The sequence below is a fragment of the Trachypithecus francoisi genome, unplaced genomic scaffold, assembly GCF_009764315.1.
Source record: "Trachypithecus francoisi isolate TF-2019V2 unplaced genomic scaffold, Tfra_2.0 Lachesis_group14, whole genome shotgun sequence".
Lineage (NCBI taxonomy): Eukaryota > Metazoa > Chordata > Mammalia > Primates > Cercopithecidae > Trachypithecus > Trachypithecus francoisi.
This window is the reverse complement of record NW_022681459.1, coordinates 28,613,917-28,640,863: the sequence shown is the minus strand read 5'-3', so window position 1 is coordinate 28,640,863 and position 26,947 is coordinate 28,613,917. Positions and strand designations below refer to the sequence as shown.

Below are 26,947 nucleotides of genomic sequence, written 5' to 3'. Positions count from 1 at the left end.
TCAGAAAGTTTCCAGTTTTAAATGTCTCCCCAGATATGTGGGGACATCACACTGTGTCTGGGTGACCTCAAGAACATGCATTCTGAATATGTAACCCAGGTGAGTTTTTGCTCACTAACGCTTGAAAGCCACCACTCTTGGCTTCCTGCCTCATCCCAGTGTTCTGCCATGAGCTCAGGTGGCAGACCACATGGGGAAACCCCCCAAACTCATCCAAACATCTTCCATTATCCTCCCAACATACACACTCTACCCCCATTAGGAAAGTATCCTGCTGCCACCAGGACACCTTACCACTGTACTCCTACTGTAAACTCCTTCCATATTCTACCTACCATGCCTGACCTGTATTGCAAGACCCATCCCAGGCCTGAACTCTTTGAGCCCTCACTGATCTAGTTCTGAACTGGGGGACCCAAATGCATTTATTCAGATCCTCCTCAAACTGTAGATTACATATTACTTACGTGAAAAAAAAATGTGCAATGAGATAGTGTTATGAAATGGTGTTCCCTCCAAATTCCTATGTTGAAGCCCTAACCCCTAATGGGACTGTATTTGAAAATAAGGCCTTTAAAGCAGTAATTAAGGTTAAATGAGGTCATTAGGGTGGGCCCCAATCCAATATGACGGATGCCCTTATGAAGAGGAAGAGACAGCAGAGATGCTTGTGTGCAGAAGGCCGCATGGGGGAGCGGTGAGGAGGTGGTCATCTGCAAGCCATGGAGAAAGGCCTCAGGAGAAACTAAACCATGATATTGGACTTCCAGTCTCCAGAACTGTGAGAAAATAAGCTTTTGTTGTGTAAGCCAGCCCGTCTGTGGTATTTTGTTATAGCAACCTGAGCAGACTAATATAGAATGTAAGTTCTTACCACTGCCTCTGGGAAGGGCAACTCCTGACAGTGCCTCCAACACAGAGCTCTTGCCCGAGCTCTGGTCCCCGATGACGGCGATGGCCGGCAGGGCCAGGTCCTGCTCCACACCCAGAGCCCGCAGCGAGTCGATGAGGTCGATGCAGGGGCGCACCTTCTCCTCGTACTGGCTGCACAGGTTGTTCTCAGCCACCTGGAGGAAGCGAAAATGGAGAATTCTTCATGGCCTGCAGATCATGTTCATGATATGGTTTGGCTCTGTGTCCCCACCCAAATCTCATCTCAAATTGTAATCCCCATAATCCCTATGTATGAAGGGAGAGACCATAATTGGATTGCGGGGGAAGTTTCCCCATGCTGTTCTCATGATAGTGACTTTTCATGAGATCTAATGGTTTTATAAGTGTTTGGCAAGTTCCTCCTTCAGTTATTCTCTCTCCTGCCGCCTTGTGAAGAGATGCCTTCCTCCATGATTGTAAGTTTCCTGAGGCCTCCCCAGCCATGAGGATTGTGAGTCAATTAAACCTCTTTTCTTTATAAATTGCCCAGTTTCAGGCAGTTCTTTATAGCAGTGTAGAAACAAACCAATACCCTCCATTAAAGACGGCCAACTTCAGTAAGTCTAATACACAGGTTACCGGAATCCCCAAAAGATAATGGAAGAGACACAAAAAAAATTCAAAGAAATAATACACACAATTCCCTCAAACTTAATGAAAACCATAAACCCAAAGATCCTAGAAACTCAACAAACATCAAGCACAGCAAACATAAACATCATCAAGCCATTAAGAGGGTTAAATTGCTCAAAACCAGTAATAAAGAGAAAATGATAGGAGCAGCCAGAGAATGATATAGTGTGAGCAGAGGAACACAAATGAGAAATCTGCTGTAAATTTTATCAGAAACAATAATAAGTGAGAAGACAGTTAAGCAGTATTTTTGAAGTACTGAAAAACACCATCAAGAATTCTATACCCAGCAAAAATATCTTTTAAAAATGAAGGCAAAACAAAGACCTTTCTAGCCATCCAAAAGCTTAACTAATTCATTACCAGTAGACCTGCACTACAGGAAATGTTAAAGAAGTTCTTCAGGTAGGAGGAAAATGACACTGAATGGAAATCTGGATCTACACAAAGGAGTCTATACTAGAAGGGGTAACTACTAGACTTTTCCCTGTTACTTTGCTATCTTTATTGAATATGTGAACATAAATAATAACAATACTGTGGGATTTATGATGTATGTAAAAGTAAGATGCATGATAGAAATAGTATGAAGGCTGGGAGCAGAGAGATGGAAGTACACTATTCTAAGGCTCTCACACTATACATGAAGGGACAGACTATCACTTGAAGGTTGACTTATTAAAGATATATACTATAGGCTGGGCGCGGTGCCTCAAGCCTGTAATCCCAGCACTTTGGGAGGCCGAGACGGGCGGATCATGAGGTCAGGAGATCGAGACCATCCTGGCTAACACCGTGAAACCCCGTCTCTACTAAAAAATACAAAAAATTAGCCGGGCGAGGTGGCGGGCGCCTGTAGTCCCAGCTACTCGGGAGGCTGAGGCAGGAGAATGGCGTGAACCCGGGAGGCGGAGCTTGCAGTGAGCTGAGATCCGGCCACTGCACTCCAGCCTGGGCGACAGAGCGAGACTCCGTCTCCAAAAAAAAAAAAGATATATACTATAAACACCAAGAGTTATACTTAATAAGACAACAAAGGAGACATGATGGAATCATAAAAAATAATTAATCCAGAAGGCAGAAAAAGAGGAAAGGGGGAATGAAGAACAGGTGGGATAAATAGAAAACAAATAGTAAGATGATATTCTCAAACCTAATTCTATTATCAATCACATTAAATATAAATGATCTAAATATTCTTAGTCAAAATGACTTTGAAAAAGAAGAAAGTCAGAGGACTAGCATTACCTAATTTCCATAATTACTATCAAGTTAATCAAAACAGTGAAGTACTTGCATAAAAACAGAAAAAGCAGCAGACTTCACACTCATCCTGCCCACCTACCAGCAGCTGGGCACAATTTTCCAAATGTGGGCTGATTGGGGTTCAGGAAGAAAATATGAGAAAAATCATCTCATCTTTTACCTCTTTCTTTTTAATGACTATTTTTGTGCATGCTTCAACATAGACATGAGTTTTCACTAGAATAGCTTCTTTATATCAGGACAAGAAGCTCTTCATATTTGGGCTCAGATGATTCTTTGTTGCAGCGGCTGCCCTACACATTGTAGGAGGTTTAGCCAAATATTTGGCCTCTATTCACTATTCACCCTGAGTTGTGACAACTGAGATGTCTCTAGACCTGGCCACAAGTTCCAGGGAGCAAAATGGCCCCTGACTGAGTAAGAACCACAGCCTTACCAAATGCATGAATACCATCAGTAGCCTCGGTCTTCTGGAACTTTTTGTTTTGATTTCTTTATACTATCTATTTACAAAAGTGTGTCAAACATAATAAAGCAAATACGCATGTACTAACCACTTGGGTTAAGAACACAAACACTCCCAGTACTTAGGACATTGCACACACCTCCCTGGTCACCTCCTTCCTGTTACTCCCTCACCTCCAGAGGGTCCCTCTATCCTGAGGCTTGCAATCATCACATCCTTGCTTTTCTTTCTAGTTTTGCCACCTATACGTTTTTCCCATAATGGTGTATTGCTTATTGCTGCCTGTTTGGGAACTTTATATAAGTGGAATCATTTTGTGTATTTCCTGTGTTACTCAATTATTTGGTTCAACATTGTTCATTTGATGCAGCCATTTTGATGCCTGAAAATCTAGTTCATTCCTTTTTATTACTGCATAGAATTCTGCTACATGAACGTACCACACTCCCAGGATCTATTCCACCATGACAGGCACGTGGACAGAGTCCGGGTTTTGCTGTTATAAACAGTGCTGCGATGCAGGTGGCTCCCAGGGGGATGTGCAAGAGTTTACACACGGTTCTCAAACTCCAGCATGCAGCAGAATCACCTGGAGAGCTTGGTAAGGCACAGGGGGTGGGCGCTGCCCCAGAGTGTCCAATTCACCAGGTCTGAGAGTGGGAGGAGGGGCTGGTCATTTGCCTTTCAATCAACTTCCCAGGTGATACTGATGGACTGGTCTGCGGGCCACACTTTGAGAACTACCGTCTATTCCCAGAAGTGGAACGGTCAGATCACAAGACACACTGTGTTCTCCTTGACTGGAAAAGGCCAAGCTGCTTCTAAAGCAGGCGAGTATGAGTGAGGGAGAGTTCCTCCTGCCCCACACCCTGACATAATTACATCTCTTACAGCCAGACAAGAGATGCACGAGGGAGGGAAATGCAGAACAATGTCAACAGTGGTATCAGGGTGGTGGAAAGGTGGTGGTCCTCTGTTTTTCCTAAATGATTCAATATTTTTAAAATATTGTTTGAAAAATTGTTTAACATTGCCTAGGAAAACAGAGTCAGCCTGAAACAGACCAGTGATCCATGGTAATAGGAAACTGAGCACTCTGAGTGCCTGGACACTCCCTGCACTTACTCCTCTCAACAGCCATATAAAGCAAAGCCTATTATTCTCATTTGAGATATGGAAAACCAGGCTTATAACAGGAGGAATAACTGCCCACGATCACACAGCTGGGAGTGTCAGCGTCGGGACCAACTCAGGTTGGACTGATTCCGGGGGCCATGATTGCTTCCCACCAAAAATATGTCGATTCTGGGCAAAAAATGCACCACGTGGCTTCCCTACAGAGATAATATCCTAATGATGCCCCACGGTTTGTAGCTTGAGACTGAATCATGATGTGGGCAGGAGAAACAAACCTAGTGCTCCTTGAACCCAGGGCCTGGGCCAATTCCTGCATGAACCCATCAACAGCTCAGCCGGTGGCCCCAACCCCAGCAGCACCTCCACCCACAGTCGGCTAAGGCAACGAGTCTACACTTGGTTGTAAGCTGGCAAGTAGAGGGTCAGGATCTGCGTCCTGGCACAGGAGAGGTGAGAGAGCAGGCATCTCTGGGGCAGCAGCAGCACCTCTGTAGAGAAGGGCAGCCTCGAGTGGACACGGCTCACGTCACATGGATAGCGACTTTCAGAGAGCAACTTACCGAGCCCGGACTTTTCTGGGCCACGTCAGCATCTCCATTCAGTAATAGAGGACGGGATGCAGCAGCTGGATCAGCTTTTACGATGTCCACTTCAGAAAGAACCATCTTCCTTCTTTCTAAAGTTAAGCTTAAAATAAAGCAGATGCCTATTCAACAGATAAGCAGCTGAGTGTATTCAACCATGGAACCAAACCCACCACCAGAAGGGAAGGCCCCTGGGGGCGGGGACTCTGACTAGTTGTTCTTGGTGATGTCCCGAGCCTAGAAGAGTGCCTGGGACTCTTTATTCACAGAAAGAGAAACAGAGGGACCCAAAGAAGCCGAGGTCAGATGAAGACACATGCTGCCTCCCCGCTCAAGACGCTTCAAGAATATCCCTCTAGGCCTGGCGCCGTGGCTCACGCCTACAATCTCAGCACTTTGGGAGGCTGAGGTGGGTGGATCATGAGGTCAGGAGTTCAAGACCAGCCTGGCCAAGATGGTGAAAGTCGTCTCTACTAAAAATACAAAAAAAATTAGCTGGGCATGGTGGCGGGCACCTGTAATCCCAACTACTCAGGAGGCTGAGGCAAAGAATTGCTTGAATCCGGCAGGCAGAGGTTGCAGTGAGCTGAGATCGTGCTCCTGCACTCCAGCCTGGGTGACAGAGCAAGATGCCGTCTTAAAATAAAAAAATAAAATAAAAATAAAGAATATGCCTCTGTTCCCCAAAAGATTTTCTATGTATCTCCTGTCATAATTTTAGGCTGAATTTCAAAAATGTTTTCAGTATAAATTTGAACAGGATAACAAAGGACACAATTTCTGATGCAATTGTAATACAATTAAAAACTTTACATTTAAAGGCCGGGAGAGGTGGCTCACGCCTGTAATCCCAGCACTCTGGGAGACCAAGACGAGTGGATCACCTGAGGTCAGGAGTTCGAAGGTAGCTTGGCCAATATAGTGAAACCCTGTCTCTACTAAAAATATAAAAACTAGCTTAAGTAGTGGCACATGCCTGTAGTCCCAGCTACTTGGGAGGCTGAGGCAGGAGAATCACTTGAACCTGGGAGGTGGAGGTTGCAGTGAGTCGAGATTGCACCACTGCATTCCAGCCTGGGTGACAGAGCAAGATTCTGTCTTAAAAACAACAACAAACAAAAACAAAAACTTTACATTTAAAAATAAAATTGTTATAGAACTGTTTCCAGCGTAGCCAAGGGAATCCAAATATTATGGTAATTTGACACCCAAACCTTTAGTTTAAAAAAACATGTGAGCTCTAAATCTTTTATGCTCTTTCTTTTGATCATCAATTTCACATTTTCATTCTTTTTCTCCCATAAGTGGGGGAAATGAAATGTCATTCATTTTACTCTCGAAAGCATGTAACTGCCTTATACTTGTCCGCACTACAAATACACATGTATTTGAAATTCGTTTTTAAAATGTTGTAGGACAAGTGTCTAAATACAAAATTTTACAGTGTCTAATAATCTTGGATAGAAGTAACTGAAAATCTTTCTCCTATGACTCAAAATAAATGTTATAGAAAATAGCATGCACCAACTTACCTCCAATATACGTTTCTTCAAATAAAAGTAACGTCAACAAGTTAGATGGTATCACTGAGCTGTTCTCCTGCACCTCCTTGAAATCAAGCAAAGTATACAAGTAAGACCCAAACCCGCAGAACACCCAAGAGTACCCACCCACCCAGTCCCATTCCCAAGGCTGAGAACCGTGCAAGTGCAGGAGGTCTGAAGCCGATTCCGATTTCCCAGAATCCTTTTCCTATGTTTTGACTATTTCAACTATTTTAACAGATGAATAAAGCACAGAGCTTTGCTGCAAATCTGCTGCCTGGATCAATAATATGTAAGGATGCTCTCCTTGCTTCTCCTCACGGGAACCTTCCCCGAGAACCACGTGATCTTTGTCAATATCATGGTGGTTGAAGGGACAGGTTAAAACAAACTCATCACCCCTGCTGGTCGCCCTGCTCTGTAACATATCTAGCTGCATACCTGAGCCAACGCCATTTCTCCTGTCACACTAGAGTTCACAGAAACACCCATGTCAGGAAGTGCTGCCACGGGTTCATGCTGCCTTGGCTAAAGAACATGTCCCTGACGCCAATACTTAAAACTATCCTTTTCTGTCTCCCTTCCCCGGGTTTAAACGCTTCCAGGACAGGCACCCTTGTTTGATTTGGATGGGAAGGAACAGATGTATTCCTTTTTTTTTTTTTTTTTTGAGACAGAGTCTTGCTTTGTTACCAGGCTGGAGTGCAGTGGCGCGATCTTGGCTCATTGCAATCTCCACCTCCCGGGTTCAAGCGATTCTCCTGCCTCAGCCTCCCGAGTAGCTGGGACTACAGGCACCCGCCACCGCACCCAGCTAATTTTTTGTATTTTTTTAGTAGAGATGGGATTTCCCAGTGTTAGCCAGGATGGTCTCAATCTCCTGACCTCGTGATCCGCCTACCTCTTTTGTCAGGTAGGAGTGGAATGGTTACAAAAGGCAATCCACTGTAAACGGTACTTCTGGAGTCTGACAATCTGGAAATTTATTCCCTAAAACTCCCATTCTCATGTGCCCAGGGCATCCCAGGCTCGATACCAATGACCACCACTTCATCTGCCTCTCAGAAGTGCCAGTCTTCTGGGCTATGGTTGCCTCAGTTGGACTTTCTGCAGCCAGATACGGAGCATCATTGAGACCAGGACTTGCACCTCATGACCACAGGCTCCACTCAGTCAGCTGAAACAGGACTTGGTGAGTAGATTCCCTTCCCTAATTTGTTTCATCAATTGAGATTCTCTGAAAGCTAAACCTTACGGGTTTTGTCTGTAAACCATAAACGTTTGTACCTTTCCCTGATCGTTCGAAACACCAGTTTGGATTTCAGGGACAGGGCAGTCTCGGGAGTTCAAACTGGTTTCTTACTCCTCCATGGAGCTCGGCATCCAGCTGCAGTCTTCAAACTAAACCAGCTCTGGCCTTGGAAGAGCCAAGAGGTGGTGACTCCTAGCTCTCCATCCCAAAATGCTCCTAAAATGTCTCGGATGCACCCTGTGTTTGCAGAGGAGGCTGCAGGGAGCCTGGACATGCCTCCCACCTCTCTCTTTTCCAGTCCTCCATCCACTGGCCACTGCACAGCCCCACTGGTCAGAGCCTGAGGTGTTAGGTGGGCATGGATGGGGTTATGCACCAGGCTCTTCTCACATCCTGAGCAACTGCCCCTGTGCAAGGGATTCCTTCCATCCCTGCCCAGGGCAAGTTTGTGCCCATGACATATAATGACTTGTGACTCTAATGTCTCAAAATGGAGGCACTCGTATTAGGTGGCATTAAGCCCACAGGAGGTTTTTTTCTTTAGAAACTATAAACATACATGTTTCTCACTTTCGCTCTTAGTAAAGGGAGTTTTCCTTCAAAGTGGTAAGCATGTGTGTGGTAGACTAAGGGGATGAGGGAACACTTGCTGTGGCCCAACGCCACCAGAGACCCCAGTGGATAAGGACCCGGTGGCACGCACACCCACAGAGGATCGCAAAAGCAGCAAGGGACTGGCAATGTCTGAAGCATTTTGAGAATCTTGGCAGTGAGATTTCGGAAAGCTTCTTCCTGACTTTGGCAGCTGGGCAGCCCAAGACGAGGCCCCTGGAGGAACAGATTTTCCTCCACCACCCAGCACTAGAGAGGGACTTCCGATTCCCTGGAGTGGCTGTCAGTGGGCTGGCCTCCAGAGCCTCCGCTGTGGGTCCTTACCCTAATCACTCCCTTTAATCATTGTACTGTGAATGTCTGCTCAATTGTGTGTGTGACTCTCTCACAATAAATTCTGAATTTGAGAATCACTCATTGCCTACTGGGTCATCATCCTGAAACCTTTTGGGAAAGTGACAGCACAAAGCTGGAGGAAACCTGGTTAACAGTTAAAATGAACCTGACTGGGTGCAGTGGCTCATGCTTGTAATCCCAGTACTTTGGGAAGCCAAGGTGGGTGGATCTCTTGAGGCCAGGAGTTTGAAACCAGCCTGGCCAACATGGTGAAACATTGTCTCTACTAAAAAGATACAAATTAGCCAGGTGTCATGAAGTGTGCCTGTAAACCCAGCTATTCGGGAGACTGAGGCAACAGAATCGCTTGAACCTGGGAGGCGGAGGTTGCAGTGAGCTGAGATGGCACCACTGCATTCCAGCATGGACAACAGAGTGGGACCCTGTCTCAAATTAAAAAAAAAAAAAAACAAAAAACCAACAGCCCACTTCATTTCTGCTGTCCCTTAGAATGGTGGTGGCTGGATGGCGGCCTTCTCCACTCCAGATTTCAGGGAGCAGGAGTTTTCCTGTAGCCTCCAGACCCAGAAACGATCTCCCAGCAGTGTGGCCACAGAATTCCTGCAGTGAGGGTGGAGGTGGCATCCAGGGTTGTCAGGGGGTTTCCCTCCTTGTGGGGAAGCTTCCTCAGCTCAGACCCCGTAAAGGAGCAGGGATGGGAGGTAGGATTCAGCCCCCTTCCTCTCCCAAAACCCCTAATAAGCACCACCTGCTACCAACGTTCTAGGAAATACCTAAGATGCAAGAGTCTACTACTTTCCCAACATAATCCAGTCTAGTTTTTTCTTTCATATACTTTTAAGTTCTGGGGTACATGTGCAGAACGTGCAAGTTTGCTACATAGGTAATACATGTGCCAATCCAGTCTAGTTTTAAAACTAACTCTTGCATGACTGACATTCACCTTTTCTTCTGAAAGCGTTTTTTCCCCAAACCCCACTAGCATTTAAATTTGTTATGAATAAAAGAGAGAACATCTTGCACTTTAGACCAAATGCACTGCTACCTACCAAAGCCCCTGACCTGGGTGAGCAGGTGGGCGGCAGGGGCGCGAGGGCGACGCTGGGATTCTTGGCCGGCAACTGTGGTCCAAGGCTGAAAGATGACAGAGCCATTTTAGGAGCCCTTTGGGACTGATGACACCGGGGGTGGAGGTAGACGCGTGGTTAGCATCACTCCACTCCACTTCCCAATAACAAACGTGATTTAAAATTTGACCAAATAACTTGGGCCATCCCAATTGCCCAGCTCCGCAGTCACCCGCTGTTAGCGTTGATAGGGTGGGGGCGCAGGTCTCAGCTGTGCCCGGGCTCCTTCTGCCACCCCCGGGACTGTCCTGCCTCCCTTCGTCCACCGCACCCACTCCACGATCCCGGCCAACTACGCTGGATCCCGAGGGTGTGTCGGCCCCACGCGCGGGGGAGGCCCCAGGCATCGCATCCACTGGGGCAGTTGCGGCGGGGCAGCAGGGGGCAGCGGTCTTCCCGCGCATGCCCCATCTTGGCCCAGCTTGGAACCCCCTTAATTCAACAGGATTGGCGAGGACTCCTTGAACCTTCCCTCCCCAGCGATCTCCGCACTCTGACTTGGGTTTGCTTTGGCGCGTTCGCAGGAAACAGAAGTCGACGGAAAGCGGTGGTCGGCGTTCGGGGTGGGCTCGTGGCCCGCGCAGCCGTGGATCTGAAACTTTCCCGGCGCCCTTTCCCGCTTACTAGAGTCCCTCGGAAACCTCTCCCGAGCCCCGTCCCCCAACCCTTCCCAACCTCTCCTGCAGGAAGGCCGCGGGTTAGAGTGGGGGTGTGTCTGATGAGTCATCAGGAGCCTGGGCAGCCTGGTGGAAATCAGAATCAGGCGTGCTCCGAGCCCGCCCATCAGCGCCCTTGCTATTATTATTATGATATTAGTTACTAGCAGCCGAGAAGATGCCCCCGCCGTGCCCGTGCTCCGGAGTGCTAGTCTCCGCCACGAAAGCCGCTCTCCCAATGCCCGTTTCTGGCCGCTGCCCCCAGAAGCTACACTCACCGGTCCTTGCGCAGTGCGCGAGTGCGGCCTCCCCTCTAGCTCCGCCGCTTTTACCCGGCGCCCCGCCCCGCCCCGCGCCGCGAAGAAACGAAACTCACAGACCCCGTGCTGAGGGCGGCTCCGGGCTCAGAAACGAAACCTAACTCCCGGCCGCGCACCGGCAGCACGTGCCTCCCGGGAACTCGCGGGAGACGCAGGTTCTCAGGCCCGAACCCAGGCCTGCTGAATCAGGAGCTCGTTTCATCAGGCCCGTCTGAGGATCCAGGTGCTCCAGAGGCTCCCTAAGGGCCCGGAGTCATCCAAGCCTGCACGCATCCTTGAACCTAGGCATGCCCTCCCCCCCCCCACCGTCGGTTTTGAAAACAGATGCATTGGTCATTGGGGGTCTTCAGTTCCTGCCCAGGGCTCACTGGGATGATCCCAGCACCAGCAGGGATTCCCAGGCATTGTGTGCCAATGGTTGCAGCGCCCCTATTGTCCTGAACTCCGTTCAGCACTCCCACCCCCAACCCCCGTTCATCAGGCACACACATATCATCTTCCTCCTTTCCTATTTCTAGGCCTCCCTGGAGTTTGGCTCATCTGGTCTCTCCAGGGTGGAAACGGGTGTGTGGAAGGAAAATAAAATAAAATAAAATAAAATAGTAATAATAAAGTTTAAAATAATAAACATAGGTAATAGTCAACATTTAGTATAAGCTAGTTAGAAGTAAGACATAGGCTTAAATTTTAAGCAGCCTTTCCCAGCACTGCTAACAAGTTGCAGATGCAAGCTTATCTCGAAAGCTTATCACCTGCCTCCGGACCCCAGCCTTGTCCAGCTTAGAGGATGACTAGTCAAGATAACTAAATCGCCAGTTTCCTCAGAATTGTCACGGGTTAAGTAATTTACTGTCTTTGTCTGAAACCTGTATCTTACCTTGTTTTTCCTGTCTCAAAGGACAAATAAGCAAGCTGCTTTCTTTGTTGGGGTCAGCAATCATTTGGGGCATGAGCCTGCTGTGAGCCCGGGTGCCTGAATTAAAAGTTCTCTTTTGGTCTCCAAAGGTCTCTTTGTCTTCCTTGGATAGAGTTTTACTGCAACAAGTGAAAGGGGTTGGGGAGGGCTGAGTCAAACAGACCCATGGGTGGCCCTCCCTTTGGGAGCTCCCGTTCCTGGTTAACTGGCTGTTGAGTGGGAGATGGCATTTCCCTTTGGGAGCGGTTGGCACCCCACCTCCATTCTCCTTTGCTCAGCTCAGAGTCCCTTACAAGCCCCCGCTAAAGACTTCCATGATGGGACTTCCTGCCCCAGCTTTAGGTCCTGGGGTCAGGGGCAACCTGGATGGAATCAAATTCAATACTGCTGTACCTACAAGTGGGGGAGGAGCCCCCAGCCCGTTCCCCGTGCTGAAGTCTATTTTGCTTTGCAGGATCTACTCCTAGGGCTGGGCAACTCCATCCAAGGGGTTCTTCATCCAAGGGGTTCATCCAAGGGGAACACAAGTTCTCCCAGGAATCAGCAATGACCTCACCTCAACACACACACACACACATACACACACACATACACACACTCTCATCCCCTCTAGGCCTGTTACTTCCTGTTCAAGAACCCAGGCAACAGCACATCCTGGGGTGCTGTGAGCAGGCTGGGCCGATGCTTTCTGAAGCAGGAACAGTGCCTTGGGAATGCAGGGTAGGTGTGAGCAGAGCTGGCACTCGTGCACAGACACTTAGTGATGCTGCTGCTGCCTCCAGCAGTGGGAAGCTTCCCGAAGGGCCCTTGTTCACAAACAAAATCAGTAAGAGCTGCAGGCAACTGAAAATCAGATAGAGGCACAGCTTCAGCCAGGGCAGGACGCGGAAGGGCAGTGAGGCACCCTGCCCAGGAAAGAGCACACATAGCTCACTCCCAGTTGGTGCAAGGCCTCCTTAAGTTTTAACGCCCTAGGCACTTCCCTTGACCACCCCAGTCCCTCCCTGGCCTTAGATTTTGGTGCTTCATTGCCTCTAATATGCATATGATATGGCAGGGCCCTGGGGAGCACAGGTGATTGTTTTGGGGTGTAATTCAGCAGTCATACAATAATAGCTCATGTCTACTGAGCATGTAGTATGTGTTAGGTGTCAGAGAGAGACAGGACTAGCTGGATTTCCTAGGCCAACTAAGAATCCCTCAGCCTAGCTGGGAAAGTGACCATGTCCACCTTTAAACACGGGGCTTGCAACTTAGCCCACACCCGACCAATCAGGTAGTAAAGAGAGTTCACTAAAATGCTAATTAGGCAAAAACAGGAGGTAAAGAAAGAGCCAATCATCTATTGCCTGAGAGCACAGGGGGAGGGACAGTGATCGGGATATAAACCCAGGCATATAAGCCGGCAATAGCAACCCCCTTTCGGTCCCCTCCCATTTTACGGGAGCTCTGTTTTCACTCTATTCAATCTTGCAACTGCAGTCTTTTGGTCATGTTTGTTATGGCTCGAGCTAAGCTTTCGCTTGCCGTCCACCACTGCTGTTTGCCGCCACCCCTCCAGATCCAGCAGGGTGTCCCCTGTGCTCCTGATCCAGAGAGGCACCCATTGCTGCTCCTAGTCGGGCTAAAGGCTCGCCATTGTTCCTGCATGGCTAAGTGCCCAGGCTGGTCCTAATCGAGAACACTCACCGCATGCCCCAAGATTCCATTCCTTGGAATCTGTGAGGCCAAAAACCCCAGGTCAGAGAACAAGAGGCTTGCCGCCATCTTAGAAGCGGCCCGCCATCATCTTGGGAGCTCTAAAAACAAGGACCACCGGGTAATATCAGCTAGAGGGACTCGTGTGCAATCACTCACCTTAACAGCCACCCTCCCAGAGGAGTAGGATTATCACGCCATGTTCTCCATGAGAAGACTAAGGCCTAAGGAGCTGGGTTCTATACTGGTAGAGCTATGGTTCCAATCCAGGTGATTATTCTCCAAACCTGTGCTCTTCAGCACCTCCTCGCTATGCTGAAATCAAGAGGCAGCTTCTGTACTTAGGAAGCTCACAACCTCCCACCTGAATTGCAGGGGGTGTGCGCTCTACTAAACAAACAGCAGTTACTCTTTTTTTTTTTTTTTTTTTTCCTACCAGATAAGTTTCACACTCTTATGCTTTGAGAATGGCCCTCTGTTCTTCCAGGCAACTTCTGATCCAGTCTCAGTCCTCCCTTGCCATCCCTGAACTCAGCACCCAGGTCACACTCAGAGGCTTTGTTGATGCCCGTCCCTCTGCCAGGCTGCCCTCTGTCCACAGGCTCAAAGGGAAATTTATCTCCCTTGCCTGAAGTAAAGGAGTAAGAGAATGGCTACTCCACAAAACAACCCTGAAGGCTGCTGGTTGACCATTTTTATGGTTATTCTTGATTATATGCTAAGCAAGGGGTGGATTATTCATGCCTTCCCTTTTTAGACCATATAGGGTAACTTCCTGACGTTGCCATGGCATTTGTAAACTGTCATGACACTGGTGGGAGTGTAAAGATGAGGATCACCACCGGTCACTCTTGTGGCCATCTTGGTTGGGGTGAGTTTTTGACCAGCTTCTTTATTGCAACCTGTTTTATGAGCAAGGTCTTTATGACCTTTATGACCTTGTGCTGACCACCTATCTCACCCTGTGACTCAGAATGCCTTACCCGTCTGGGAATGCAGCCCAGTAGGTATCAGCCTCGTTTTACTAGCTCCTATTTAAGATGGAGTTGCTCTGGATGCGCCTCTGACAGCAGGGATCTGTTTGGGAAAAAGAATGGCAGTGTTGATGGCTCAGTTCCCAGGCTTGATGTTTCCGTTGGCATAAGGAGTTTGGGGGTCCTGAGATGTTATTTTCTTTTGCACACCTGTCCTCCTCCAGGCCCAGGTGGACTTACATGCCTGACACCACAGGCTCCTGGGCGGGCAGGGCCCAGTGGAGCCTGGCCTTGTGGCACTGGCCTGGCCTCTGCTACCAGGCTGAGGACCGGGTCAACCGGCAGCCCCAGGCCCACGCTGGGTGCCACTGCACTTGGGATCCGGGCACAGCATGGTTTGGTGCTCCTGGAATGAATGAATGGGGAATCGGAAGGCCGGCCCTGGTCCTGCAAAACGGGCCTCAGGGTTCTCCACTGGGCTGGCTTCTCCCTGCGCTCCCTGCCCCCATCGCGAATTTCCCAGACAATTCAGTTTCGGTTTCATTTCTGCTCCCAGGTTTCCAGAAAAGAAAAGTCAAATTGTATGACCTCAGGCTTCAGAATCCAGGGGGCGGGGAAGAAAGGGGCGGTGCCACGAGGAGGGGGTGGTGTTGCTCACAAACGCCACTGGCACCTCCCCCAGCTTGGACTCTGTTGTGCTGGGCCGAGGAGGGGGGCGGTCGCGGAACGGTGGAGCATCCCATAACCTGCCAGCCTGCCCATCCTCCTGGCTGCATTGCCTGCAAGTCCGTCCGCCTGCCAGCACCCCCGGCCCCGCCTCTGCCCCCACCCCTGCCCGCTTTGTCCTGCCTGGGCGCGAGTACAGGCACTGGTTTCCTTTGCCTCCTTTCGTTTCCTCTTCTGTGCGTGTGGTATAGATCCGTGCTTCTCAAAGGGTGGCTCCTGGAACAGTAGCATTGGCTTCACCTGGGAAATTATTAGAAATGAAGGGTCCGGGGCCATCCCAAGACCCCTGCATTAGCAGCCGTATTTTAAGGGCCTGCCTCAGGTGACCCCTTGGCAACTGGGCATGAGACCGCTGGCGTCTGCTGCGGTTGCTCTTGGCCCTTAAGGTCAAGGTGGGACTGTTTCTTCATGTCTGCCTGGGGCCCACCAGAGAGCCCTGCCGGGAGGAGCAGAGGCTGAAATCCTTTTATACTGGTGAGCTTTAGAGAGCCGAGCTGGGGGCAGCAGGACCTGGGTTCAGGCATTGTGTACAGGTACCTGGCCCAGCTACTGAAGGAAAGTAAAATATTTTATCCCAAAATCTTTTTTAAAATTTTTTTATTTTTTTTATTTTGAGATGGAGTCTCACTCTGTCATCTAGGCTGGAGTGCAGTGGGGGTGATCTCGGCTCACTGCAATCTTTACGTCCTGGGTTCAAGCGATTCTCCTGCCTCAGCCTCCTGAGTAGCTGGGACTACAGGCCTGCGCCACCACGCCTGGCTAGTTTTTGTATTTTTAGTAGAGACAGGGTTTCACCATGTTGGCCAGGCTGGCCTCTAACTCCTGACTTCAGCTGATCCACACGCCTCCTAACGTGCTGGGATTACAGGCATGAGCCACCATGCCTGGCCCAAAAGCTATTTCTTTCACATATTTTGAGATGGCTGCTCAGAAAGCCAGCCCACAGCAGCACCCCTGCGGAACTGTCTTGCGTGGGGAAGATTTGCATCTTAGAGGGTCTGCACTGAGGCGGCCAGGCTTGCTTTTTTTCCCTTGTCGGGATCTAGGAAGGGAGAACTGAAAGCCTGACCCCTTTAAAGGTCTGATAGAGGCTGGACATGGTGGCTTACACCTGTAATCCCAGCACTTTGGTAGGCCAAGGTGGGCAGATCATGAGGTCAGGAGTTCAAGACCAGTCTGGCCAACATAGTGAAACCCTGTCTCTACTAAAAATACAAAAATTAGCCAGGTGTGCACCTGTAATCCCAGCTACTCGGGAGGCTGAGGCAGGAGAATCATGTGAACCAAGGAGGCAGAGGTTGCAGTGAGCTGAGATCACACCATTGCACTCAAGCCTGGGCGACAGTGCGAGACTCTGTCTCAAAAAAAAAAAAAAAAAAGAAAAGGTCTAATAGAAACAGTCACCATCTATTCTCCCTGAGGGTTGTTCCCTGGTGGGTTTCTCCTAGGTAACAAGACCGCCTTTGCCAGCCAGGCCTCCTCTTCTCCCTCTCCCATAGACTGTTTTGCCACCATCCAGGCACATTCTTTTTTCTTTTTTTTTAAGGATTTTTTAAAAACTTATTTTAGGTTCAAGGGCACATGTGAAAGTTTGTTATATTGGTAAACTTGTGTAAGAGGGTTTGTTATACATATTTCATCAACCAGGTATAAATTGTTCCTCTTTCCACTCCCACCTCCACCCTCAAGCCGACCCCAGTGTCTGCTGTTCCCTTTGTGTTCATGAGTTCTCATTTCGCTCCCACTTCTAAGTGAGACTGTCTGGAGTTTGTTCCTTCCAGTAGGTTTGTGGTCTCGCTGACTTCAAGAATGGAGCCGCAGACCTTCATGGTGAGTGTTACAGCTCTTAAAGATGGCACAGACCCAAAGAGTGAGCAGCAGCAAGATTTGTTGTGAACAGCAAAAGAACAAAGCTTCTACAGCATCGAACGGGAGCAAGTGGGTTGCCGCTGCTGGCTAGCGGGTGGCCAGCTTTTATTCCCTTATTTGTCCCTGCCCATGTCCTGCTGATTGGTCCATTTTACAGAGCACTGATTAATCCATTTTACAAACCTCTAGCTAGCTGCAGAGCACTGACTGGTGCATTTTTACAAAACACTGATTGGTGAATTTTACAAACTTCTAACTAGCTACAGAGCACTGATTGGTGCATTTTATAAACCTCTTGTAAGACAGAAAAGTTCTCCAAGTCCTCACTGGACCCAGGAAGTCCAGCTGGCTTCACCTCTCAAGACCACGTGGTATTTGGTTTTCTGTTCCTGCATTACTTTCAAGCTACCATTCTTCTGTAACCTCAAGATGGTGTGTAAGCTTCTGCACGCCATGGCTGGAGAGGTAGCTGGCGGGGAGGTGGCAGGGTGAGGTGGAGATAATTAATCCGTGGTTCTCCCCTGTGAGCACCTCCGTAAATGAGTATGCCTTTTCTCCAATTCATCTGCCTTCTCTGTGCTGATGTTTCATGACTCTTCAGAGGGTGGAGGGGGAGTTTTCCCTTGGCCCCTGACCCATCAACACTGGTGTTTACAATACTGGGAAAAGTCTGCTGGCCCTTCGCAAATCATTTTTTTCCCAGATAGGAGCAGCTGTCTACTGGCATTCACGCACAGGAAAGAAGTAGTGCGCTGTGGTAAATCCCATTACATCAGGATTCAGTGAGCACAAAAACATCCCCTCCCTTGCCTTTCTTGCCTTGCTCTGTCTCCTCCCTTCTTCACTTCTTCCCTTTCTCTACAAACACTTACTGGGCCCCATGCTGGCTTCAAGGCTGGATGTTCATGGTATGCAAATGAGTAAGACAAAGTGACTGCCCCTAAGGAGACAGGTGGGGGGCACGGGTGAGCAAGGAAGGAGTGAGTTGCTAGGAGCTGGAGCTAAGTCCCACTCTTGGGGCTCATTCCAGAAGCTGGGAGCCCAGGAGACAGACTTTGAGGGGGTCGTGGGAGCAGTGGCCAAGAGGAAAGTGTTCAGGAAGGATTCATGGAGGAAGTGAATAGCCCACTTCAAAAGCTCGTTTTCCATTTCCTGATACACAGGAGTTACGGTGAAAAGTAGAGCATGTTAATGCTTTCCTTGAGCTGGGCTCCCAGCTACTCTGGAGGCCAAGGTGGGAGGATTCCTTGAGCCCAGGAGGGTGCAATGAGCTATGTTCACACCACTGCACTCTAATTTGGGCTACAGAGTAAGGCCCCAAATTAGAAAAATAAAAAATAAAAATAACAAAAACAAAACTTTCCTTGATCCTTGTTCGTGTCACAGATGTGAGGGCAACTAAGCCCTGAAATCTCAGCTCTGTGCTCTAGATTTCTGTACCCTGCAGTGCCAGGCACATGCTAGGCACTCAGCACATGTTCGAGGGGTGCTCAGGTGAGGTTGAGCTTGAAGGCTCACAGTGATGAGAGAAGAGCTCAGCTAAGGGTCAGGGTCTTGCCCCCAGGGAGATCCAGAACTGATATTTCAGATTGTGGCCATCTCTTCTTTATTCCTGCTCCTTCTACCTGAAATATAAGTGCCTACAGGTGCCATCCCAAGTTTGGTATTTCACAGCATTCTCCAGTACTAATATGGATGAATGCCCATAAAGTTTATCCAGTAGAAATTGGGCTTACCTAACCAGCTTCCAAGCAGCTACCATCAGAGGTGCTGCAGGCACAGGCAGCCAGGCAGCCTTTCTCCGTTGTTCTTGAAAAAAAGAAAAGAACTTGCATCCAAAGAATGCAAGGCTTTTTAAATTGTCAGGCCCAGAGAGACATTAAAATAAGACAGCAACCTCTCCCTACTCCCCGCTTTCAGCTGTGTGTTCATCTCTTGAAACCTCTTACTATTGCCACAGGTCTTAATAGCTATGGATTAACCTAATAATGCCACACTGGACACTGTAACCCACACCCTTTAGCTTAATAACGTATAGCCAATCACTCTAGTATGGTTTGGCTCTGTGTCCCCACCCAAATCTCATCTTGTAACTCCCGTAATTCCCTCTGGTTGTGGGAGGGACCGGGTGGGAGATGACTGAATCTTGGGGGCGGGTCTTTCTGAAGGGGTGGCCTGCCCCTCCACACCTGTGGGTGCTTCTCGCTAGGTGGAACGAGAGACTTGAGAAAAGAAGTAAGACACAGAGACAAAGTATAGAGAAAGAAAAGCAGGGCCAGGGGACCGGTGCTGTGCTTACAGAGGACCCACGCCGGCACCGGTCTCTGAGTTCCCTCAGTATTTATTGCTCAAAAGATAAGGGAGTAAATCAGCAGTAAGACATACAGATACACGGAGATGTTCCATTTCCCAGGGACGGGCAGGAGACAGATGTTTTTCTTTTACTGAGATTTAAGAGAATGGTGGTGGCCTTTAACCACCAGCAGCCTTTAGGCATTTGTTTAACAAAGCACATTCCTTACAGCCCAAAATCCTTTAAACCTTAAATCACCACAGCGATGTCTCTTGCAAGGACAAGGTTGGGGGTAGAGTCACAGATTAACAGCATCTCAAATACAGAGCCAAATGGAGTCTCTTCAATTTACTTCTTTCTATACAAACACAGTAACAGGCTGACCTCTCTTTTCCCCACACTTTCCTGTGCTGTTCTCATGATTGTGAATGGGTCTCACAAGATCTGATGGTTTTAAAAAAAGGAGTTTCTCTGCACAAGCTCTTTTTACCTGCTGCCATCTGTGTAAGATGTGACTTGTTCCTCCTTAGCCTTCCACCATGATTGTGAGGCCTCCTCAGCCATGTGGAACTGTAGGTCCAATAAACCTTTTGCTTTTATAAATTGCCCAGTCTCAGGTATGTCTTTATCAGCAGCATGAAAACGGACTAATTCACACTCATCAATGTTATTCCTGTAAGCCAATGAGAATTCCTGACAAACAGCTTTGTATCAACCCTCTCCGTCTCCCCCTTTTGCCTTTAAAAATCCACTTATAAATGCCACTTATCAGAGTGTAGATTCAGGGCAACTTAAATCTGTGCTCCAACGTTGCAATCCTCAAGCTTGACCCAAATGCACTCCCTACTTAATTTAACCTCAACTTTTATTTATTTTTTATTTCAATAGTTTTTGAGGAACAGGTGGTGTTTGGTTACATTGACCAGTTCTTTAATTGTGATTTCTGGGATTTTGGTGCACCCATCACCCAAGCAGTGTATACTGTACCCAGTGTCTAGTCTTTTATCCCTCACCCCGTCATCACCCTTCCCCTTGAGTTCCCAATGTTTATTGTATCATTCTTATGACTTTGCATCCTCATGGCTTTGCTCCCGCTTATGAGTGAGAACATACAATGTTTGGTTTTTTATTTCCGAGTTAATTCACTTAGAATAATGGTCTCCAACTCCATCCAGGTTGCTGTGAATGCCATTATTTCATTCCTTTTTATGGTTGAGTAGTAGTAGTCATATATATATATATATATATATATATATATATATCACATCACATTTTCTTTATCCACTTGTTGATTGGTAGGCACTTGGGGAATTGTGCTGCTATAAAGGTGTGTGTGCAAGTGTCTTTTTCATATAATGACTTATTTTCCACTGGCTAAATACCCACTAGTGGGATTGTTGGATCAAATGGTAGATCTACCTTTAGTTATTTAAGGAAACTCTACTGTTTTCCATTGGTTTTACTAGTTTACATTCCCATCCAGCAGTGTAAAAGTGATCCCTTTCACCACATTAATGCCAACATCTATTATCTTTTGATTGTGGCCCTTCTTGCAGGAGTAAGGTGGTATCCTGTTGTGATTTTGATTTGCATTTTCCTAATAGTGATGTTGAATTTTTTAATATGTTGGCCATTTGTATATCTTCTTTTGAGAATTGTCTATTCATGTTCTTAGCCCACTTTGTGAGGGAGTATTTGTTTTCTTCTTGCTGATTTGTTTGAGTTCGTTATAGATTCTGGATATTAGTCCTTTGTTGGCTGCATAGTTTGCGAAAATTTTCTCCCACTCTGTGGGTTGTCTGTTTACTCTGCTGATTATTTCTTTTGCTGTGCAGAAGCTTTTCAGCTTAATTAAGTCCGATCCATTTGTCTTTGTTTTTGTTGCATTTGCTTTTGGGTTCTTGGTCATGAAGTCTTTGCCTAAGCCAGTGTCTACAAGGGTTTTTCCAACGTTATCTTCTAGAATTTTTATGATTTTAGGTCCTAGATTTAAGTCTTTGATCCCTCTTGAGTTGATTTTTGTATAAGGCAAGAGATGAGGATCCAGTTTCATTCTTCTACATGTAGCTTGCTAATTATCCCAGCACCATGTGTTGAATAGGGTGTCCTTTCCCCACTTTATGTTTTTGTTTGCTTTGTCAAAGATCAGTTGGCTGTAAGTATTTGGCTTTATTTCTGGGTTACGTATTCTGTTCCATTTGTCTATGTGCATATTTTTATCCCAGTACCATGCTGTTTTGGGGACTATAGCCTTTTAGTATAGTTTGAAGTTGGGTAATATGATGCCTCCAGTTTTATTCTTTTTGCTTAGTCTTGCTTTGGCTATGCGGGCTCCTTTGTTGGTTCCATATGAATGTTAGGATTGTTTTTTCTAGTTCTGTGAAGAATGATGGTGGTGTTTTCATGGGAATTGCATTGAATTTGTAGATTGCTTTTGGCAATGTGTTCATATTCACAATATTGATTCCATCCATCCATGTGCATGGGATACGTTTCCATTTGTTTGTGACATCTATGATTTCGTTCGGCAGGATTTTGTAGTTTTCCTTGTTAGAGGTCTTTCACTTCCTTGGTTAAGTAGTTCCTAAGTTTGTTGTTTGTTTGTTTTTGCAGCTGTTGTGAAAGGGGTTGAGTTCTTGATTTCACTCTCAGCTCTCAGGTTGGTCGCTGTTGGTGTATAGAAGTGCTACTGATTTGTGTACATTGATTTTGTATCCTGAAACTTTATTGAATTCATTTGTCAGATCTAAGAGCTTTTTGGACAAGTATTGTAAGGTTTTCTAGGTATATAATCATATCATTGGTGAACAGTGACAATTTGACTTACTCTTTACTAATTTGGATGCCTTTTATTTCTTTCTCTTGTCTGATTGCTCGGGCTAGGACTGCCAGTACCGTGTTGAATAGATAGAAGTGGTGAAAGTGAGCATCCTTATCTTGCTCCAGGGGGAATGCTTTCAACTTTTCCCCGTTCAGTATAATGTTGACTGTGGGTTTGTCATGGATAGCTTTTATTACCTTAAGGTATGTCCTTTCTATGCTGATTTTGCTGAGGGTTTTAATCATAAAGGGATGTTGGATTTTGTCAAATGCTTTTTCTTCATCTATTGAGATGCTTATGTGATTTTTGTTTTTAATTCTGTTTATGTGGTGTATCACATTTATTGACTTGTGTATGTTAAAACATCCCTGCATACATGGTATAAAACCCACTTGACCATGGTGGATTCTTTTCGATATACTGTTGGATTTGGTTACCTCGTATTTTGTTGAGGATTTTTACATATTTCATCAGGGATATTGGCCTATAGTTTTCTTTTTTTGGTATGTCCTTTCCTGGTTTTGGTATGAGTAATCGTGGCTTCATAGAATGATTTAGGGAGGATTCCCTCTTTCTCTGTGTTTTAGAATAGTTTCAAGTTTTTAAATTGCCAACATTTCATCTCGCTACTTGTTATTAGTTTGTTCAGTTTCTATTTCCTCCTGGTTTAATCAAGGAGGGTTGTATATTTCCAGTAACTTATCCATCTCCTCTAAATTTTCTAGTTTGTGTGGATAAAGGTGTTCATAGTATCCTTGAATGATCTTTTGTATTTCTGTGCTATATCGGTTGTATTATCTCCAATTTCATTTCTGATTGAGCTTATTTTGATACTCTCTCTTCTTTTCTTGGTTAATCTTGCTAATGGTCTATGAATACTGTTTATCTTTTCAAAGAACCAGCTTTTTGTTTCATTTATCTTTTGTATTTTTTTGTTTCAGTTTCATTTAGTTCTGCTCTGATCTTTGTTATTTCTTTTCTTCTGCTGGGTTTGGGTTTGTTTTGTTCTTGTTTCTCTAGTTCCTTAAGGTGGGACTTAAGATTGTCCGTTTGTGCTTGTCTATTTTTGATGTAGGCATTTAATGCTATGGACTTTCATCTTAATGCTATGGACTTTCATCTTAGCACCACTTTTGCTGTATCCCAGAGGTTTTGACAGGTTGTGTCACTATTATTATCTTTCGGTTCAAATAATCTTTTAATTTCCATCCTGATTTCATGCTTCACCCAACAATTGAAAGAGACCAAATGAAATCTACAGGCAGGCAGCCCGGGCGGCGCCTTGAGCCTAGTTAGAAGTTGACCCTACAGGCAGACAGCCCGGGCGGCGCCTTGAGCCTAGTTAAAAGTTGACGCCGGACCTAACCGATAATGTTATCTATAGATTTCAGATGTTGTATAGACAAGCAATGTGAAAGTCCCTGTCTTGTTCTTTTTCTGTTCTAATTACTAGTGCTTGCCATATATCTCTCAACTTCCTGAGCCCAGTATAAACATATCCCACCATATGTCTCCCCTCCATATATCCCTCAACTTCCTGGGCTCATCCCACCATATGTCTCCCTACCATATATCTTTCAATTCAAAGACTACCATATATCTCAACTTTAGAAGGACACCACCTGGAAAATCCCCGATAAGAACACAGCCGTTTGTGAGAGCGCGGGAACCAATAAAAAACTGCTAAATGTATAAACTTAAAATGTTAACCAATTGTAATGCTGTAACCTAGAGAATTCCCTCATTCCTCTGCAACTTTACAAGTCCTGTTTACATTAGGCTATAAAAGGCAAGCGCACGCATTGTTCAGGGCCCTCCTGTATGTTGTGGAACGGAGGGACCAAGTTTGAACTTGCATTAAAGATCCTTGCCGCTTGGCTTTGACTCTGGACTCTGGTGGTCTTTTTCGGGGAACAAACGGTCTGGGCATAACACAATCATTCAGGAGCAGATTATTTAATTTCCATGTGTTTGCATGATTTTGAGGGTTCCTTTTGGAGTTGATTTCCAATTTTATTCCACTGTGGTCTGAGAGAGTGCATGATATAATTTCAGTTTTCTTAAATTTATTGAGACTTGCTTTGTGACTGTCATATGGTCTACCTTGGAGAATGTTGCATGTGCTAATGAATATAATGTATATTCTGCAATTGTTGGTTAGAATATTCTGTACGTATTTAAGTTCATTTGTTCTAGGGTATAGTTTAAGTCCATTGTTTCTTTATTGACTTTCTGTCTTAATGACCTGTGTAGTGCTGTCAGTGGAGTATTGAAATCTCCCACTATTGTGTTGCTGTCTATCTCGTTTCTTAGGTCTAGTAGTAATTGTTTTATACATTTGGGAGCTCCAGTGTTATGTGCATATATACTTAGGACTGCGATATTTTCCTGTTGGGCTAGTCCTTTTATCATTATATAATGTCCCTCTTTGTTTTTTGTTTTTTTTAAACTGTTGTTGCTTTAAAATCTGTTTTGTCTGGTATAAGAATAGCTACTCCTGCTTGCTTTTGATGTCTATTTGCATGGAATATCTTTTTCTACCCCTTTACCTTAAGTTTGTATGAGTTTTTATGAGTTAGGTGTTTCTCTTGAAGATAGCAGATACTTGGCTGGTGAATTCTTATCCATTCTGCAATTCTGTATCTTTTAAATGAAGCATTTAGGCCATTTACATTCAACATTAGTGTTGAGATGTGAGATACTATTCTATTTATTATGCTAGTTGTTGTCTTGAATACCTTGTTTGTTTGTTTTTTCCATTGCGTTGCTGTTTTATAGGCCATGTGAGATTTATAATAAGGAGGTTCTATTTTGGTGTATTTCCATGTCTTGTTTCAAGATTTAGAATTCCTTTTAGCAGTTCTTGTAGTGCTGACTTGGTAATGGTGAATTCTCTCAGCATTTGTCTGTCTGAAAAAGACTATTTCTCCTTCATTTATGAAGCTTAGTTTTGCTGGATACAAAATTCTTGGCTGATAATTATTTTGTTTCAGGAGGCTACAGATAGGACGCCATTCCTTTCTAGCTTGTAGTTGTTTCTGCTGAGAAATCTACTGTTAATCTGATAGGTTTTTCTTTCACCCTAATGCTTTTGCCTTATAGTTCTTAAGATTCTTTCCATTGTCTTAACTTTAGATAACCTGGTGACTATGTGCCCAAGTGATTATCTATTTGCAATGAATTTCCCAGGTGTTCTTTGAGCTTCTTGTATTTGTATGTCTAGATCTTTAGCAATGTCAGGTAATTGTTTCTCAGTTATTTCCTCAAATACGTTTTTCAAACATTTATATTTTTCTTCTTACTCAGGAACACTAATTATTCTTAAGTTTGATTGTTTAACATAACCCAAACTTCTTTGAGGCTTTGTTCATTACAATTATTTTTTTCTTCGTCTTTGTCAGATTGGGTTAATTTGAAAGCCTTGTGTTTGAGCTCTGAAGTTTTCTTCTGCTTGTTTCATTCCGTTGTTGAAACTTTTTCCAGTATATTTTCCATTTCTCTTTAAGTGTGTCTTTAACTTCTAGAAGTTGTGATTGTTTTTTATTTATGCTATCTAGTTCTCTGAGGATTTTTTCATTCATATCCTGTATTATTTTGTAAATTTCTTTTAGTTGGTATTTACCTTTCTCGTGCCTCCTTGAGTAGCTTAATAATCAACCTTCTAAACTATTTTTCTAGGAATTCAGAGATTTATTCTTGGTTTGGATCCATTGCTGGTAATCTGGTGTGATCTTTTGAGGGTGTTAAAGAACCTTGTTTTGGGCCGGGCGCGGTGGCTCAAGCCTGTAATCCCAGCACTTTGGGAGGCCGAGACGGGCGGATCACGAGGTCAGGAGATCGAGACCATCCTGGCTAACATGGCAAAACCCCGTCTCTACTAAAAATACAAAAACTAGCCGGGCGAGGTGGCGGGCGCCTGTAGTCCCAGCTACTCGGGAGGCTGAGGCAGGAGAATGGCGTAAACCCGGGAGGCGGAGCTTGCAGTGAGCTGAGATCCGGCCACTGCACTCCAGTCCGGGCGACACAGCGAGACTCCGCCTCAAAAAAAAAAAAAAAAAAAAAGAACCTTGTTTTGTCATATTACCAGAATTGTTTTTCTGGGTTCCTTCTTATTTGGGCAGACTATGTCAGAGGAAAGATCTGGGACTCGAGGGCCACTGTTCAGATTATTTTGTCCGAAAAGGTGATCCTTTGATGTGGTGTTCTCCCCCTTCCCCTAGGAATGGGGCTTCCTGAGAACTAGACAGCAGAGATTGTTATTGCTCTTCAGGGTCTAGCCATCCAACAGAGCTACCAGGCTCTGGGCTGGTACAGAGAGTGTCTGAAAAAAGCCCTGTGATGTGATACGTCTGTAGGTCTCTCAGCCATGGACACCAGCATCTGCCCTGGTGTAGGTAGCAGGGGAGTAAAGTGGCCTCTATGAGCGTCCTTGCTTGTAGTTTTGTTGAGTGTGCTGGTTTTCTCAAATGCTGGTTATGCTAGCAGTGAAGTTGTCACGTGGACAGACTCAGGAACTCTGGCTAGCCAGGATATTACAGGCAGTGGAATTAGCTGTTGTTTTCTTTTTCTCTTGGGGCAGGATTGTTCTGAGTTGCTGTAATGGCTTGAGTGGGTTGGCCTCCAGCCAAGAGGTGGTGCTACAAAGAGGGCAATAGCTGCCATCGTATAGGAAGGATACAAACTTGCCCTAAGGTTGCCTGGATTAAGTATTTCTGTTTCTTAAGTGATGGGTGGGGCCATAGAGCTCCCAGGAGATTATGCCT

General features: G+C 45.9%; 1 protein-coding gene across 6 annotated transcripts in view; it reads right to left on the bottom strand.

Moving 5' to 3' along the window:
* MX1 (MX dynamin like GTPase 1) overlaps positions 1 to 10,932 on the bottom strand; it is a 35,564-nt gene extending 24,632 nt beyond the window's left edge. The window contains exons 1-5 of one of the 6 annotated variants that reach the window (XM_033232527.1): positions 10,846 to 10,932; positions 9,834 to 9,918; positions 6,552 to 6,627; positions 4,996 to 5,141; positions 875 to 1,067 (exon numbers count right to left, since the gene is read on the bottom strand). In XM_033232527.1, the coding sequence (XP_033088418.1) occupies positions 875 to 1,067; positions 4,996 to 5,100 (298 nt within the window). In that variant the 5' untranslated portion in view covers positions 5,101 to 5,141; positions 6,552 to 6,627; positions 9,834 to 9,918; positions 10,846 to 10,932. Of the gene's footprint in view, positions 1 to 874; positions 1,068 to 4,995; positions 5,142 to 6,551; positions 6,628 to 9,833; positions 9,919 to 10,731; positions 10,773 to 10,845 lie in introns of those variants that run through there. The other 5 variants (XM_033232525.1, XM_033232530.1, XM_033232526.1 and 2 more) reach the window with 5 other exon arrangements.
* Between the last annotated feature and the right edge of the window lie 16,015 nt (positions 10,933 to 26,947).